Here is a 20,114-nt window from a genome sequence, read left to right on the forward strand (position 1 = left end):
TATTATTTTTAATGGAGAAAATTGTTTTTTCTAAGAAAGTAAAATAAAACATAATTTCGCCTATTATGTTGCATGCTTACGTAAATGGTTAACATTAAATTAATGTCTTATATTTATAATATATGGCATATCTTCCTTTTTCTTTTATTAACGGAAGTATTGTATAAGTAATCAACCAAAAAACAATTTCAGGCTGTATTCCGCTCATAGCAAAGTAGGCAGAGGGAACATAGTGTTAAGACACGCCGTTCCCCAAATTCTGCCGAAGGAGAGTTTTTGTTTGGAAGCATTGCGTGTTGAATGGCAGAACTCAACGCCACGCTTAGACTCGACACCAAAGCGAAGAAATGGAAATATATATTACACTTCCTCGAGTGGGGATCGAACCCACAAACGTCGCGTTACAGTAGACGGCCTCTAAGAAAGATTTTTTTTGAAATATATAAAAACAATAATCTATACTTAATTTTAATATGAAAAATAAATAAAACAAACAAGCAGATTGTGTCTAACTTTATTTATTTAAACACACAATCGTTATGAAAATGCTCGACTACAATATAATTTATATATGATGGTAAACTTATGCTATAAGTAATTGCGTTAAGGGAGAAACACCTTAATTATTATACCACAAATTGAAACACCATGTATTTAGATGTTTTCTTTTGATGATGTGATCTTTTTATAAACATTATTTAACAAATACGTCTATTATAAATATAAATATATAGGTTTATTTCAATAAAATTATAGAAATGAGATAAAAATACTTTAATTATACTATATTAATTATAGTTTTCGTATTTATTTGCAGTAATTTTAAGAGTAAAATCTCCTTATTTTTATTCACGTTTGAGTTTAAATTACAATATTCTTTATTCAATTAAGTCTAGTCAGGCTAGAAATCTAAAAAATTAAAAAATAAGAAAAGAACAGAAAATATATTATTTTACAATGTATTAATTTGTGGTACAAAAGAAACAAATTTAAACATCAGGTACGACAGCTCTAAGTAAGAAAATATATTTAAGCTTAAAACATTTATAGAATTTATATTTTAAATACACATTATATACAGTTAGTTGACAATGATCAAGAGCCAGCCTTCTACTATAATAAAAAAAAAATTAAATAAAAACAATTACTGTCACATTTTTATAATTGACATAAACTACAGATAAAATTTCAAGTTTAGTTAAAAGTTTAAGTACAAATATAACAGTCAAGATATGTGGATAGTGAAATAAGCTTGATTAATTTATTATTTTTTATTTCCGAAATAAATTTTAATTTTATTTTTTTTTATTTAAAATAGCAAATTGGAAATAAATATTATTCAATATTTTTTTTAAATAATTGTAATTTTTTTTTGATTTATAAAATGACAAATTAGAGAAAAAAATATTATTAAATTACATATTGCCCAAAAAAATATTTTATATACATATAGTTGGAATTTTTTTTATGATTTATTTGACAGATCGTGGATACAAATCAAGCTTACTTACCTATCTCTTACATTTTACATATTTATTAAACAATTAATCGTTATCGTTGGTTTTACAGAGTATCGATGAAGTAACCGTCCTCGGAATTCACTCTTGACCGCCTGTAGTTATCCATCTATTCACAAATAAATATTACAATTAAAGAGAACATTAAACAATATCATAAAAAATATCCTATATCAATTATTTCGCACATAACAATTAAATACCAGTTAAAGTTTAATAGATATCTGTGAGTTCCAAAAGTTTTGTGTGAATACCCTTTAGATGTAGGCTTATTAATGACGCCTTTATCTTTAAATCTATATATATTTAAGAAAAATGTAAGGAAAATTAAGCTTTTTATTACTACATACTATTTGCTTCACACAAGATTCAAACCTGTACTAAAAGTAATAATAGGCTAAATAGGAATACTAGAAATAATAGGCTATTTTAAGTACAAAACATATTTACCCAGTATTTGAGAATGTTTCGTAACTTCATTTTCGCGTTGTACGCGTCCCTAATGTTATCCTCCCGGTCATAAGCTCCTGTAAATTATACTTATTTTAGATAACAAAACAGAATATACATGTTATATTGAAAAAATACAAAATAATAATAATACAAAATTTATATCTATTTATCAATTACATATAATAATATTTTTTTAGTTTCACACTGTATTCCTAATGTACCGTGGTAGATAAGGGGAACCACCGTTCCCCACTTTCTACCGCAAAATTTGATATATTGTGTATTTGAGTGGCGAAACTCAACGCCGCTTTATCATGTTATAAGAGCAAGTAAATGAAAATAACCCATTTCTCCGAATTTAAATCGAACCTATAACCATAGCGATTTAAAATAATAGCTAACAAGTGCATATTACTATAATAGATTCAAACAATTGTAGAGGTGCTACGAAATTTGCGATATCACCTACGCCGTAGCATAAAGCTGGTGTCGTAAAATCAATCCGATCGTAAACACGGCCTTCAAAGCTATCACATTGTCATTCCTCTTATCGCCTCCGAGAGGAAGATTAACTTCAAAATCTTATAAAATATCCAATAAGTATATTGTTAACAATATTTTATGGCGTCGTTTTTGAGGATATGTATTCTATCAATTTACTCGTTCCCGTCCCTCATTTTTTTTAGTTTGTTTATTTGAAATTCGTTATTATGTTAATGTCTCCAGAGTTTGGCGGAAAATGGAGAAAGGAGTCTCTTAACACTGTATTTCCTCCTTACTGTTTGTGGGATACAGTTTATAGCTGAAAACGCAAAGTTTAATTTTTTATTGTTTTATACTATCTAGACATACCTCCATCCCTAACAGGGATGATGTCGTCTCCAGGCAACATGTTGTATCCAGAATGAGGGTACACAGGATGGGGTGGAGTCTCCTCCTGACCGAGCTGACGATGACCCATAAAGTCCGAATTAGAAGACTGTAGAAAAGTTATTATCAGTTTTAATAGATTAGGAAGACCATCGTGGCGCAATGGATCAGCGTATTAGCAAACTGTAAATTTCGGGTTCATTTCCCACTAACTAAAATAAATTACTTTCGTATATTCGCTTTGGCAAGACGAAATGCATATTGAATTCCAAGCCTTAACACGCAATGTCTCGAATTCAGGCGAAAAATAGACAACAGATTATCGTGACAGTAAATGTCTCTGTCTTCCCTGGTATGTAACTTGTAACTTCCCTGGTGTATAACTATTTTACGAGTACTGAGTGTCGGGTTTCAAAACCAAAACGCTGTGCTACGTTAATACAAAACAAATATAACTTCTTATTTACTTACATTAAATTCTAAATTTATATTTTTATACATTTATCAATTATTATTCACATTGATTAATTATTAATACAATATTCAATAATGTTTTGAAAATACACATTCATTTAATAATGAACGAGGTCGTCGAGGAAAGTTCTCTTGACCTGTGGTGGATGGCAAACAGAGTAAGTTGACTGTTAGTTTGTTTATACATTACGTACACACCCTCTGGCTGTACGGTGGAGCTTTGGAGAAGAGAAGGGGGATGTATAGTCAGATTATTGTTGTTTTATGATTTTTATCTATCACTAACATCAATCCTTCAGTATAATTTATACTTTGTTTTCAGGTCCTATCTTAGCATACTCTTGCAATTTTGTTAATTATATTAGTAAAACGTACATCAATAGCAGAAGAGTCGCCAGACCGCTTCCCGTGGCCGCCGAAGCAGGAGTGACCGAATGCTGAACAGCCACCTGGGGACAAAACAAAAACATATAAATATTTTATTTCACTTGTTTTAATTTTCAAAAATTTCTATTGTTAGAACAATAAATATTTGTCTTTTTTACATACAAAACACAGTGAAAACATAGTGAAAATCGAAACATTTCTGTAATTTGAACCTGTCGAGTTCTTCAAAAGCTAAATTTCAATAGTTAAACGTAACCTAAATACGAGAGTGGTATTTTAAATGAAAAGCATTGAAATAGTGACTCACTCACTACAAATAACCTATTCCTTAATTATTTTATTAATTTTCAATTAGTATTTTAAATATATAGAAAAGCAAATTTAAAAAGAAAATTGCTTATTACATTATCATAATTAATGACAACAACCGTCGCCAGTTTGCATAATTAACTAAGCCTACGCTACACAATAATTCAATTACATTATCGACAACGAATATTTAAATATGAGATATTTTTAATCTTATTGTAAAATCGGCGAGACCATTGTAGCGTGGTGTGTTAGCGTCTGACGTATGGACTCCATGGTAACAGGTTCGATTCCCACTCCAAGTCAATGTAAGTAAAGCGAAATTAAAATAAGCATTTTATATATTATTTCTTCTTGCATAATATCTTCTTAATGTAGATAATTGCAAAAAATACTTACTAATACTTACTACTATATTTATTCATACCCCTAACGTAGTAGAACCTACGACCATCGTACCAAACGCTAAACCACTACTCCAAATGGCCTCTTATATACTTAAAAAATACCGAAGAACTTTTTGCTGAAACATCAAACATCGATAGTTCAATATCAGCTCCAGCCAAATTCAATGAATGGTAAAAACGTCCATGCATTTCGATACGTTTGCTTTCCCTCCCCTTTTCCCCCCCTTCCTTATTTGAGTTCACAACCTTTGTGGGTATCACGGCGATGTCCAAACAAAGTGTAATTCTGTTACACGAAGCGTTAGCTTTGTTACTTTTAGACAATTGGGACTGTTAAAGTTTTTATAGTTATTTAACGTGTCCGTTTTTTTTCTAGTATATTCGATAATATTTTCTGATGATATCTGATGTTTTTTTATGTCTCCCGCACAAGGCAGGGTAGGCAGAGGGAACCTAGTGTTAAGACACTCCGTTCTCCACTTTCCGCCGAATTCAGGAAGTATTGCGAAACGACTTGATTTGCCTCGACACCAGAGCTAATTAAATATTTGATTTCCTCGAGCGGGAATCGAATTCACAACCAGTCCTATTTACGAACACACACTTATACCTCTGCGCTATCACTGGCCTCCTTAACACTGATTAAAATTTACGAGTGTCATTCTAATCAGTGTTAATAGCCTCATTAATACAAATTAAAATAAAACTTATAAAGATGATTCTTTGTTAAATTTTTATTCTAGAGCAAGAATATAAAAAAAATATGCAATTTGTATTTATCTCTACAAGTAAAATAGACCAGAGTGTTTCATAACAGATAAACCAGTTTATTAAAGTCGGCGGTTTCCAGAAGTCTCCTCTAGTATAGAAAGAGGTATAGAGGTATACGAGTAAACACCAGGTTGCGGCTACCGGATTAACTCTAACGAAGCATGTGATGTAATCTCCTCAGAGCCGGTCGACGTCACACGTGGAGAGTTACGAGAATGTATGAAATATTGTTGGAAGTGCAAGATTTTATATGGATTTTAATTGTAATGATGGTACAATTAATGGTAATATTCGTGACATATTACAATATTGTACTCAGATAATTCCTTGAGTGGGAATCGAACCCATAACTAAATCAGTAAGATATGATGCTGATACATTTATTTATTTTTCACTAAATTATTTAATTATTTTTAAAATAAACAGATATGCGAAAATAAGAGGTCTAGAGAGTAGAGTAGAGACATCACTAGGTTCTCTAAGTGTGCTCAATAAAAGAAAATTTCGAGAACTGTCGTCATTTACTTGTACTAAAGTTATAATTTATAAATAAAATAAGTCATTAATATAAAATAATACTATTTTATTGTTTAATCAAATACGTTTCTAAATCACTTCACCTGGACTCCATACTTTGCATATATTTATAATAGAGAATCTGATGAATATTTTGGACTATGGAAATGGAGTGTTTTAACACTAGATTCCCAGATTCCCTCCGCCTACCACGCCATATAAAAATTGAAAATCGCTACCTCTCATCCTTTAAAACGCCTTAATAATTTAAAGACATTCCAAAGATCACGCTTCGTCACACTGCATGTTGCAGTTCTTACTAACACAACATCCTGAGGCAATTCATGAATTCTAGGTAGCATATGACAGAGAAATCTAGTTATTTGTACGACATACAGTTAATTTTGTTATACTGTTCCCAATTTACTGTAGGTACAGTTCCTGCACTGAATTATATTATTTATTTTCTTTATTTTATTGTTATAAACTGTTTATATTTCATTATTACACAAGGCAAGGTAAGCAGAGGGAACCTAGTGTTTACTCGGAAAATGGGGTCTTCATTTTACATTATTTTCCCAGGTTCCTTGTACCTATCCTGCTATGCGGGATATACAGCGTGAACCTAAAGAATTATATTTATTATTTCACTTAAATTATTATCTAACTCAGGCACTATACAACCACTACAGTGGATAAATAAAATAATATCTACGGAATAACGAAGCAAAAATAAACATTGACAAATCTTTTTAAGTATGCTACAAGTATCAAGTACACTCAATACTTTTATATCTAATAGATCTCTTTATGCTAAAACAAATGTTCTTAATAAACTTTTTAAAGCAGTACAGTAATCGAATAGATATAGATAAGGTGTGTTTCATATTTGGTAATAATAGAATATGTTATCATAGAAACCTATCAATTTTAGTGACAAGACACTCATTTCTACGTTTTCCGTCAGAATTCGACAATCCCTGTGAGAGAGAATGAATTATTTTCAAATCGTTCGAGCGGTAAGTTCCGAGATTTATTAAAACAACAACGTCGTGAATTCAGTGAGGAAGTGGTGATCGGAGTGTATTGACACTAGGTTTCCTCAGACTAGCTGTTCTTTTTTTTATTTTTTCGCTGTACCCCTCACATAGCAGGGTAGGCCGAGAGAACTGGTAGACCTAGTGTTAAGATATTTCAATCCCATCAATACAATTTCGTTCCCTTTTCGCTGAATTCTCTAAGCATTGAAGGTTAAATTGTGAGTAGCGGAACTTAACGACGCGCTTTGCTCCGCTACCACCGCAATTACAGGCGCACGCACAAGCGTGCGTTGTGGCTAGTGGGGGAGATGCGAGAGTACAAACTCTCGCATCTCCCCCACTAGCCACAAAAATGCTTTTCTTAAAAATCCGCAAAAACACACTTGCCTAAAGAAAAGAAATGTTTATTAATTTGTCTCTACATATATAAGAATACATAGTATATGTATATATATTACTTTCACAAAATAAATGAGATTGTAAAATTCAATTCCCACATTAATTATGTTATTCCATTTAGAGGTATCGGAGCCTATTTGTATCTTACAGTACTTGACTATAAGAGAAGCGTAATTTATTTTTTAGAGGTTATAAAAACGAGAAAATAATAATGAATGTATTTGTGTGTTTTATAGTACTCTACGTACATATAATGTATGTATAAGTATTTATGTATTTTTTTTAGCTTCAAAGGATAAGGGAACCTAGCGTTAAAACACTCCGTTCCCCGCTTTCTACTCAATTTTCGAGACAGTGCTCAGTGGCGAAACTTAACGTGGTGATTTGCCGTTTTACCAGATTGAAGAAATAAAAATGATTTACTCTGACAAGTGGTAATCGAACCCACAACCGCCACGTTTACAATTAAGCACTATGCTGCTACTCTACGACTATCTAATATATCAATAAATATATGAATGTATACTTTTTGTTTCATTGCTGGGTAGGTTCATAACCTGTTGAAAGTATGGATTTTAAGTGGGATTTTCTTATCAACTTCACGCTGTAATCCGCACACAGTAGGGTAGGGAGAATCTAGTGTTAAAACACTCCATATCACATTTCATTTTCTCGAGTGGGGATCGAACCCACACCCAATTATGTATACAGTTACCCACTTGTACCCCTGTGCCACGACTGGCCTATAGTTGGTGTTTAACGCCTTAACAAAATCAAAATAAATGTGATAAATTATTATATTAGTACTTAGATCCATAAATAAATCCCAAACAAAACTGCCCTCGGTTAATTCGCGATTCAATGTAGGTACCATAAAATTACACGAAAACTTTTATTTATGATCTAATTAAAATTTACGAGTTATTTTCTTCATGAAATATTGCCATCTCTTGCTTCTTAACTTCTTATTTAGGTTCAACACCTCTTTTTTCAATAAATTCGTGAAATTAAAGAGTTTAAAATTATTTTGTTTTGTTAACAAAATAAATTAAAACTTCAAGCTAATGCTACAACCTTTACTACAATATCTAATTACTAAGCCTGTTTGTTTTACTTGGCACCGACTTCAACATTATAAAATCTTTGTAAAAATATTTTTCACTTTTTAGTTCGTTGTTAGAAGTCGATTTTTCTTTTTGTTAAAAATTAATTTATTTTACTGAAAAATATAATTATTATATTAATAGAGTTATATTAGAATCTTATAGTAAATATTTTCTCTTACCCCGCTTATTTCTTTTCCCCCGAACTCATAATTTTCGAAAAAAAAATCTTTATTTTATTTTTTAATAAAAGTGTCTAAATCTAAAGACAGGAAGTACTAAGTAATAAATTAACACCTACATACATTGCAACTGATCGCAGTTCAAATGTTTATTTCGTATATAATTTGTATTTGTTCAACAAGTATAGTTCAGAGTAAAGTTACATAAGTCTAGCTCCAACATCTTTGCTCTGGTGAAGGAGCAGCTGCGTAGTTCAAAAGTGGTTATGGTATTCTTCTCACCGAGTTTGCTTAATGCTTGTTTATATGTATAACATTGAGGCCATTGTGGATTCGATTACCATTTGGGGAATTATTTTATTGTCATTTGCTTGCCAAAATCTCATCACTCAATACGTAGTGCGAGGGCGAAAAGTACAGAAAAAATATTATTAACAGATACTTTCTGTCTACACAGATATGTGCGGGATAAATAGTTAAGCTATATTTTTTTTAAAAATAAGTAAAATTATTTTTTCAAAAATCTGTATTTATTAGTCTTAGGTTATATTTAACAATTTATTTTATTTCTCAGTGCTTGTAATAACATATGCTATGTTTCGTTATCCAATCCATAAAAATAGAAGGTAATTTTAGCCAACTTCCAAATGTTCTTCCAAAAATATAAAACTCACATATGAGAAAAATCTTAAGTAAACCACAAATATCACAAAAAGATAAAAATCGATTTCAAAATAACAATACGCAAACAGAACAATTGTTTCCATCGCTTCTAAATCATAATTCACGCATCCCAAATTTCGTATCGAATTGCAAAAAGCTACATACGAATACAATACAAATACATACTCGTACATTATAAAGGAGAAATTCACAGCAAGTTTGAGTAATTTTCAATGTACTGAAAAAGGTCTAATCAAACCAACACGCACATTCGACTTTTCTTGCGGTTTTTTGTTGAAATTTCCATATAAATCAACAAATAAGCGATGTTAAGAAATGTAATCAGTTGTATGGATTTGGGTGGAGTATGGAATTTTAAGGTGATGAAATTTACCTATTGAATTTTTGTAATGATTTTAGCTAATGGGGGAACATAATTTACCTTCCTTATGAGGCCGTAATTTTCGTAAATACGAGAAAAAAAACAATTGAAGTGTGATAAAAGTATTGTTAAATCAGCAAACAATCATAAAATAAGAAAGGGTAGGCAGCGGGAAGAGGGAACCTGGGAACCTAGTGTTAAGACACTTCATTCCAATATGACACTTTACCTTTGGTCTCAAACAGTTTTGGTTATCGATAATTAACATTAATTACAAAAAGAAAGCACCAATACAATATAGTTTTTACGCTCTAGTGTCGAGGCAGAGCGCAGCGTTGAGTACCGTCACTCAACACTCAATGCCTTCAGAGTTCCGTGGAAAATGGAAAGCATAGTGTCTTAACACTAGGCTCCCTCTGCCGATCCTGCTACACGCGGGACAACGTGAATTAAAAAAAATGATAACAAATGTAACTCACGCTTAGCGCTCACCCCTACTGTAACGACCAGCACCGCGATGATAGACAGCGTGATCATGTGCTGAGCCATTTTCTGTAACAAAAAACAAACAGTTTTAATTCTCGCTTACACGATTTAGATTTATGAATATCAATATTGTAGGAATATTTTTAACATTTTAAAAGTGTTATTCCACACTTGAGAAATTTAAATACTTTTTTAAAAGTGTATAAAATTGTGAACATAGCGGGATTTGAACCTACACCTCTTGGATATAGCCATACGTTCTCATCAAGCTACGTCCAAATTCTTATGCCCTTGATATAACTTATTTATGTTAATGTAGAATGAAAAGAGAGTGACTTGACACTAAATCAACTTTCACTTTGAATATATTAAAAATATATATTTATTCTTGTTTTTATATGATTATTATTTACGCATTCAAAATCTTTAAATAATGAGCCTTTGACGCTAGAGGCTTCGCGAAACAATCATGAAAGAAAAATTATAATTGTAATTACCTATATTGTTCTTTGTTCATCAATTCAAAATATTTCATATATTTTGAACTACGCAGAATGTGAATAAATAAATGAAGTTGAAATATAAGCTTACACACGTTTGAAATTCAAATTCTTATATAAAATGTCACTTATTAAAAATAGATTTTTGACACTATTTTGATTCCGTCGTAGTACAAGTGTGTGACTGTAAACGCGTTGGTAGTGGGTTCTATTCTCACTCGGGGAAATGGATAATGAATCCTATTATAATTTGGAATATATAGAAATTTAATTTATAGATTCAACTAACAAATTGGCAACACGCTGCTACAGCAAGAAATAAAAAAAAATATTTAAGTCAATTTTTTAGTTGAGAACGGAAAAGAAAGTCTAAACAAGTCATACCATACACAACACAAATACTTTCAAAGTAAATTAATTTATACATATTTCATGAATAGAAGCGGTAGGGTAAAGTAAACAATTACTTTAGACAAAAATAATTATTTAATGTATGTATATTTAAGCATATTACATATATAGAGTACAAGTATGTATATTTATGAATTGGAGTTAATGTTTTTTTTAACCGACTTCTGTAAGAAAAGGAGGTTATCAATTCGACTGTATTTTTTTTTTTTTTTATGTTTGTTACCTCATAACTTTTAACTGGGTGGACCGATTTTGACTTCATAATTATAAAATCTTTATATAGTTATTTTTCACTTTTTAGTTCGTTGTTAGAAGTCGGTTTTTGTTTTTGTTAAAAATTAATTTATTTTATAGCGTCTTGCTTCCCGCACATAGCATGGTAGACAGAGGGCACCAGCAACCTAGTGCTTCTCTCCGTTCACCATTAGGACACTTTCGTTCCCCATTTTCCGGTTAACACTTGAGGCATTTTTGGTTGAGTGGTGGAATTCAAAGCCGAGCTTTGCCTCGTTACTAAAACTCAGAAATGGAAATATAAAAATTTGATTCTCACAAGTGAAAATTGAACTCGCTACCGTCACGCTCACAGTAATAGTAAGGCAAACTAATCTAAATATAGTATGACGCGCAAAGCCACGAGCGGGTCACTAGTTGTCCATATTTCAATGGACCAAAATTTTGTTAAAATTTCATTTAATAAACCAACCAACTAAGTCTGTATAAGCCAATGTTATTAACATGCTTAAATTAAAAAGCCAAGGTCGGCGCTCTTTTAAAGGTATCAGATCAAATTAGTAAAAACAGAAGCAGAAAAAACCCTCGCTTGTAATAATTTGTAAGTTTTTTTTGGTCAGAAAGCGCGAGAGTATGTTTTCTATATTATTATCAATGTATATTAAATATTACATTCCCACGAATGGGAATCGAATCCATAGCTTCCACGTTTACACCCTCAGTCTTGTTAGGTTGTTAGATATTACAAAAAAATATGAATTCATAACTTTTATAATATTTTTATATGGAGGCCTATGTCCAGCATTGGACGATGACAGGCTGATGATGATGATGATGATGATGATAATATTTTTATAGACTGGTTAATTTAAGGGGTAAACTTAAGTTAACTTTGAGATATGTATCTGCTATTTCAGCATGATACCTGTAAATTAGGATACTATACTTGTATAATTATACATTAGTAAAACCAAAGTAAATAAGTTCAAATAATTAACTATCCTAATGTGTTGCCGGAACATGTTGCTAATTATCCTAAGCAAATATAACTCTATGTAGTATTATGGAATCCCTTAAATATTCTCATGAGATTTCTGAAATGTTTAATTTTTAATGTTGGCATAACTTTAAATATTTACTTTTATACAGACCGTACATTTATTATTATCCTCTAGGATTTATTTAAATCCCTTTATTTATAATTTAGCAATATAAACCAAAAATAAAGCAATATTTTTTTTATAATAATTCCGTCGTGAGATATTTGAATCTACGAATACGCGATTGCTGTTGTAGTCTAGTGTGTAACGCTGTCAAACAGTTGAGAAACACCATTTTTGCGGGTTTTACTCAGGGGTACGGGGTATCGAGGCAAAGGGCGGCGTTGAGTTCTGCTATTCAATACGCAATGCCTCAAGTAATGGGCGAAAAGTAGGGAACGGTAGTGTCTTAATGGAGAACGCAGTGTCTTAACACTTCTTTTGCCTACCCAGCTATGTGCTAAAAATAATGAAACACCCATAACTACATCTATCTATTACCTAATTGAGATGCAAAGAGGTTAGAGGTAGAGAGGTAGAGACATGAAAAATTTATGTCAGTAATAATGTAACAAATATATACATGAATTGTATTATATTTTAAATATAAAAGTATAAAAATTTTAACCAGGAAAAAGAAAAGGAAACATTTAAAATCAACCGCTCTACAAATTTTCATAATTGAAGATGATTAAAAAATTAAAAAGTTAAAATTGAGCATCCTAATCCTTATCTATTCTTTTCTTAAAATAAAAGTAAAATTAAAAAAAATTCAAGGTAAGGAATATACCAGTATTTTATAAGCACCCAATATTTTTATATCGCTTAGGTGTAAAATAAAAGTACCAATAAAATGACTAGAACGTTTCCGCTTATCCTCCTACACACTTCACTAAATATCTCTATATAATAGTAATAGCATAACCTTTTATGATTGACTTCCTTTACATAGAATTTACGTTTTAGCATCCCGCTACACCCTATATATATTGCATGTTTAGTAGCGTAATTCAAAATCGAACCTACAACCATCGTGTTTACAGTTAGATTTTGTCCAATTAAGCTATGCCATGACGGCCTCAATAAATTAAAAGCATTTATTATTTATTTATTTCATGTTAGCTTCTCGATATATCCCGCGCATAGAAGGGTAAGCAAGTGGGAACCTTCCGTTTTTCCTTTTCCGCGGAATACTTAGGCACTGCCTGTTAAGCGGCTGAACTCAGCGCCACTATTTGCCTCGTAATAAATATTTAATTACCCAGAGCGAGAATAAAACCCATAACCACACAATTACAATACAATTCCATATTTCTGCCCCTGAGCCACGGGGACCTCAGTTAAATAATATATAAAACACATACAAAAGTTAATAATATTAAAGTTACCTCATTTTTCTGCTACAAATAGATCCTAGATGATGTAATACCAAAACTTTTAAGTTCATACAAAAGTTTCAACGTGATTGAAATAAATGACAGTAGTATAACAGTACATGTAGTATAACATGTACTATAAATAAAATTACTCTTAGGACAAGTTAAGGATGTATGAGATTTTATGAGATTCTGGGTTCGATTCCCACGCAGGGGTATTAATTATTTTTATTTCGTTGTATTCCTAATCAACAAATCTCTCGAATGTCTCGAATTTGAGACGTAAAAAGAACGCGTGTTTAATAATTGTTATAGTACTATTATATTATAATTATTGTAAATTAGTGAAATATATGACAATAGGTCCAAAATCACCTACACAAAGAAATATATTATATGTAAAACATAACTTTACTTAAGTATATTATTTAAATGAAGAACTTTATAAATTTATTGTAACTTCCTCGTACGTGACACATTCTTTTCTCACAAAGGAGGCTTACTTATTCAAATACTTATTTTTATCTTTTTTTTGCAGTAATAAGCATATATGTTTGTTTTATTACTCAACATACAATGTAAAGAATTCAGCGGAAAGTGATGTCTTAATAAGACCGTAGTGTCTTAATGAGAGCAGAGTGTCTTAATTTGAATAAAACTGTTTGGCTTTGAATCATTTTCCGAATGCAGTAAAATTCATGAATATTGACAATTTTACTATATTTATAAAGTTAAAATCTCTTAATTCGCTTTTAATATATTTTTTTAAATATTATTTATAAATTTTGAAATTAAAAACGAAAAAGAAACTGAAAAATTTAAAGAAATTGTAGTCTAGTTTATCTATATACGTATTTATATAAAACTCTTATGTTTCTAATTAACTGATAATTTATTACAGAGGTCCCTTAGGGAGTGTGGCAGAGCACTAGAAAGGATTCCTCATATTAGAACAGGAGAAATACGTTTTTTTTTAACTTTACGCTGTCTCCCGCACATAGACACAAACTAAACTGAAGAAATAAGAGAACCTAGTATTACGTCACTCTGCTCTAATTAAGGCACTGTTCCTATCCTCACTTTCCGCCGAAATGGCGGGCTGTTATTTCATATAAAAATATTTAATATTTCATTACCTCGAATGGGAATCAAATACCCAACAGATCACATACGCTCCCTAGGGTTATCTTGTTATATTTTCATTTTTAGTACTTTTAACTCTCTAGTTTTTTATGTTGCTAATTACTTTATTAGTAGATATATTCGCTAAGCTAGTCATGGCGCAGGAGTAGAAGCGTGTGACTGTCAACGCGACCGATTATGAGTTTGATCTCATCCGAGGTAATTAAATATTTAATGTTTAAACGTTTTCACTCTGGTGTCGAGGAAAAGCGCAGCATTGAGTGCCGCAATAACAAGAACTCAACAAAATCAACAAGAACTCTAGCCTTATAAGGCTTTTAAGTATACTTTTTAAGCATGTTAACTTGTCCCAATTTCAAACTCAAAATAAATTTCTAACGTTAATTGTACACGGAATGTTTCGAAAATTTAGCGGAGTTAAAGTTTAAGGCAAAAAAGTTTTCACTTACGCTACTTATTTACGAGAACTTTTTTTATTTCATAATTTGCTGATTTTAGTAACAAATTATAAATAGCTTAAACGTTAATTTTAACCAACATAGAATGAGAACGTAGTGGCGCAGCGGCACAAGGGTGTGACTGTAACGCGACGGTTATGGGTTCGATCCCTTTCTTTGAGGAATAAATTCTTTTTTAATAATATATAGGTACATTTCTTCGCTCTGGCACCAACGTAAAAGCCCAGCGTAGAGTTTCAACACTAAATACGCAATGTCTGGAAAATTCCGCGAAAAACGGGGAACGGAATGTCTTAATAAAAAGGTCCTGTAGTACCCTGCTGTGTGCGGGTTACAGCGTGAAGCTGATTTAATTTTTTTTATAACTGATTGTACACCGAATTAAAAATAGCTTAAAGTTAAATTTTATGGGCTACGTACAGGTTAAGCCAGGTCGGTCGTTGCTAAGTGTTTGACGAAATGTTCTTTGACTCTTGACCTGGAGTTTCTAAATTTGCCTAATCTGAGGAAGTTCATAAATCTTTTTTGGTTAACTTCACCCTATATTGCAGCATACAGCATATACATAGCATGGACGAAGGGGACCTGGGAACCTAATATTACATTCCAACACTCTGTTCCTATTAAGACACTTCCGTTCCACATTTTCCGCCGAATTCTAGAGGCATTGCGTGTTAAGTGGCGGAATTGAACGCTACACTTTGTTTCGACACTAAAGCGAAGAAATGGAAAAACAAATTTAAAAAAAACATAACCCTTCCTTAGAAATCGGGAAAAAATATTTTATTTCCTCTAGTGAGGGTTGAACCCACAACCTGTCACGTTCTCACTTTGTGCCCCTGCACCAAGATGTTATTATATAAGATGGTTGTATAATTTGTTTATAATAAATCAATATACTCAAGGAAGCAAAGCCGCGTGTGAGTCGCTAGTTAGATATATTTTCATATAAATCCGTCTGTTCTAAGTCTTATAGAAACGCTTATGGTTCTCCATTTTTCTCGTCTATAAATGCAAATTATTTTGCATTTATTATAAAAAAATTAATTGTACCATGCATTATTAAAGTATGAAATTGTAAATTCAAAAAGAATTAAAGTGAACGAGACTTAAAAGCTCTTGTATATTTCCACTTTTTAGGTATCGAAGGCGTTGTAGCGCAGTGGAACATAGCGTGACTGTCAACACGCTGGCTATGAGTTACATTCTATGCGGGAGAAAGAGTTTAAATTATTTTTATTTTCCCGCTGTGCATTTGGTTCCATCACTCATGACGCATTTTTAAAAATTGGGCGGAAAGTGAACTTTGAGGCCGAGGATACATGCGACAGGTTATGGGTTCGCTTCCCACTCTAAAATACAAAAAAGAATTGTGACAACAAAAAGTTTTAGCGCAAACTTCCCTCTCACTAGCCTGTAATGCGAGAAGAAGCGTGAAGAATTCATTCGAATATACAGTTTCTATTGGTGACTATAATAGCGTATTAAATGCATTATTCATACGAGAATATATTATGGACGTCCGTTTACATATATCTATTGCTTGAATAATACTTATTTTCGTGTAAAAATAAAAAGTATAAGATTGTTATGATGATGAAAGCACAACTTATATGGGATATATAGGTTAATAATTACTCCTTAAGTTTAATATATGAATATCAAAATATTTGTACCTACTCTAAAAAAATTATCTGATTATTATAGACTGGTGAAAAATGCAAACATTTATGAAAATAAAAAAAAACTATTTAAATGTAGTCAATTCGTGTAATAAGACTTACAATTTTTTACTGTTTCAAGTAGTTTTTTTAACATGTTGTCATCAATTATTAGCTATGCCTATGAAACTTTCAAACATTATTTCGACATAAATAGCAAGCAGTATTTTTTTTAAATTACTGTTGGAATAAGATTGTTAGTTTTTTTTTTCCTACTACCCTCCTCCTAATGGTCCCTGCGCTGCGCCACGACTGGGTTGAATTATTATTACAGAAAAATAAATTAAATACTTAGTACAAATAAAATAAAAAAGGATTCTATCAATTTTCAAAGCAAGCCAACCACAGTACAAGTATAGCTCGACAAAGTTAAAGTTAATAATATAAAGAATCTGCAAAAGACATGTTTTGATGACAGTTAATATAATGTAATAGAACTTTATCCTAACATTTTAGTGCCATTTTTTGGGGTTCTATATAACAAAAAAAGGGAACCCTTATTTTTGTAAGTCTGTCTGTGTTCATATGAAAACTCCATTAAAATCAGTAAGGTAATTGAACTTTTGTTTCACACTATATGAGGATGACCATTTATAAATTAATCATCTCTCATTTTGAGAAAAAAAGGTTAAATTTACAAACTTCATAAATAAAATTATTTGGCTTGTTCATTATCGAAATGTATTGAGTACAGCGTCCGATTATAAGCGCGACGGCTATGGGTTCCATTCTCATTTGGGTAAATATTTGTATTCATTTTCAAGAGAAAGTGTTGAGTCCCGTCAGTCAATACACAATATCTCGAAATTTTGGAGATATCTGGGGAACGGAGTGCCATAACACTAGGTTCCCCCTACCTACCCTTCTTTATGCGGTATGGAGCGTGAAACTAATAGGAAAGAAATTAATGATCGAAATCCAGTCCAATGATTATATTAAATGTTCATTGTTAATAGCATTTATATAAAATAATATTGACCTTTTACACAAAATTAAAGTAAAAACTATGAAAATCCAGCACGTAATAACTAAATCTATTTCATTTTCGTTCATTACAAACAATTTGAAATGGACCAAATGTGGTCAAAATTCTAAACTAAATTGCATATTGTAATTTAGAAGTAAATGTGATTTAATTTGATTACTTTAGTAAATGCTGTATTCGTATAGGAGGAGTGCCTATAGGATGATATTTACTGTAATGGATCTGGGTTCGATTCCCACTTCTTCTGATGAAATAAAGATAATGTATTTTCCTCAAATTCACTTGTTAAATCTCTAAGTCGGCGAAGAGTAAATGCTTATTGATTAAAATATGACTAACAAAATAATGACAATAATTTTTGTAAGATCTAATTTATTTTAGATTATCTTGCGTCTAGAAAATAAAAAATGGCGGTAAATGATATTCTTTTCCAACATTTTTTAAATGTTCATTCACATTGAAAATATGTTTAAAAAGATACAAACTTAATTTTTTGTGTAAATTTGTTCAGAACCATAAATATTTTCCATACATATTTATTACCTACATGTTCATGCATATTTAATTTCTATTAAGTACACGTAATATTCAAAATGTCATTTTACAGTTCTAGTAAACTTCTAAAAAAATTCTTTTTTCTAAAAAATCTATAATTTCAACTCCCGCCGCTTGAAAACGCCCAGCAATTATAATTTAACAAAATATATATTTTCAAGCTTAAAGTTGTATCCCGCTTCTATTAAGACACTTCCGTTCCCCACTTTCGGCGAAACTCCACGCATCGTTTTGCCTCGTTAACAAAGGGAAATCATGAAAGTATTAAATATTTTTCCTTGAGTGGGAATTGAACCTGTCGTGTTTACAGTCATACGCTTGCGCCCCTGCGCCAAGAGTGATAGCGCCAGTCGTCAAGAGCGATTGATGGTATCCAAGAGACACACACGGGTTCAATTCCGGGTACAAAAAGTATATTTAACTATTTAGTAGTAAAAAAATGACTGATTGACTTACTGTTTGACTGACTAATTACTATTTATTAATTTCTATAACTGATCTTTTCTTTTCGCAAACTTCGTAACTCTATAACATTTTAACGAATTGAAACACTCCGTTTTCCAGGAAAATGAAAATAATTAATTGTTCGGAATATTCAGTAATAACAAATATTCGGGATAATTTTTCATTTTGGTGTTTGAGCTTAAACATAAAATTTAATAATTCATGATAAATAGCTCAGACATGATTTGTGATTATTATAATAATTTTTGCATTTTACTTTTTATTATATTTGGATTTTACTTTTTCATTATATTTGGATTAAATTCAAATTCTAAATTCAAAATATTCTTTATTCAAATAGGCAATTATTATAAGCACTTTTGAATCGTCGAATGAACATATGAACAAAAAGCTACCACCGGTTCGGAAGGCAGTTCTGCTGAGAAGAGCCGCCAGGAAACTCAACAGTTGCTCTTTTCACAATCAATGGTACAATCTATTACATTCAATGGACATTAATTCCATACATGTTTATCTTCTAAATATTCTTGAACAGTTACTAATATACTTTTTATTTAATATAATTTATGTAATGATTATATTTTAACGAGTAACTTTCATAAAATAGTTTAAAATTGAAACTGCAATTATTATGACATTTTAATTAAATTTAAAATTTGTTTATATGACGTGACACACGATATTTAAAAAGATGATAAAATCATGATAAAATCTACTTAAAGTTAAAACGAATAAAATCTTGATAACTGTAATTATTTTCTCGTCTCGTTAATATACTATGAAGAAATGTACATATAAAATGTTTAATATTTAATATAATATTATTTGAGGTTATTTGAGTTTATTATTTTTCTTATTTAACGGTTGATGTAATTAAAGTGTTTAATATAATATTTTTACAAGAACGGATGTTTTTTATTCTTTACAGTTTTTTCGAAGAATATTATTTTAAAATTTAACTAGTAGTCATTGTGTATTCTTTAAAAGGCAATTAACACGATTTTTTAAATTACCTTCCCATCCCTACCTGTCAAAAAGTTTTTTTAAATATACGAAACTTTAAAAACAAACATAAAATCATTAAAAAATATCTGTATATTATTACAATTATAAAAACATTTCCTATTATCTAATACAAAAGTTAAACAAAACTTACTTACGTATACGTTAACAGGTGAGCAAAGACCTCGAGCGACCGGTGATTTCTCTTGGAATGCGCTTGGGCGGGACGAACGCGAGCTTTTAAACGCCCTCCACAGACCACCAA

General features: G+C 31.0%; 1 protein-coding gene across 2 annotated transcripts; it reads right to left on the reverse strand.

Moving 5' to 3' along the window:
- Positions 1-498: 498 nt before the first annotated feature.
- Positions 499-20,114, reverse strand: LOC146540104 (neuropeptide CCHamide-2-like). Of its 2 annotated transcripts, none has more exons than XM_085207573.1 (6): positions 20,008-20,114; positions 9,953-10,025; positions 3,690-3,763; positions 2,823-2,949; positions 1,968-2,044; positions 499-1,626 (listed from the first exon to the last, which is right to left on the reverse strand). In XM_085207573.1, the coding sequence occupies exons 2-6, from the start codon at positions 10,020-10,022 to the stop codon at positions 1,564-1,566; spliced, it is 411 nt and encodes a 136-aa protein (XP_085063699.1). In that variant the 5' UTR covers positions 10,023-10,025; positions 20,008-20,114; the 3' UTR covers positions 499-1,563. The 2 variants fall into 2 exon arrangements, with proteins under 2 accessions (XP_085063699.1, XP_085063700.1); XM_085207574.1 differs by having other exon boundaries at positions 20,004-20,058.

This window comes from Heliconius melpomene, chromosome 3 (genome assembly GCF_056956725.1).
Source record: "Heliconius melpomene rosina isolate 202511_hmr_F chromosome 3, ASM5695672v1, whole genome shotgun sequence".
Classification (NCBI taxonomy): Eukaryota; Metazoa; Arthropoda; class Insecta; order Lepidoptera; family Nymphalidae; genus Heliconius; species Heliconius melpomene.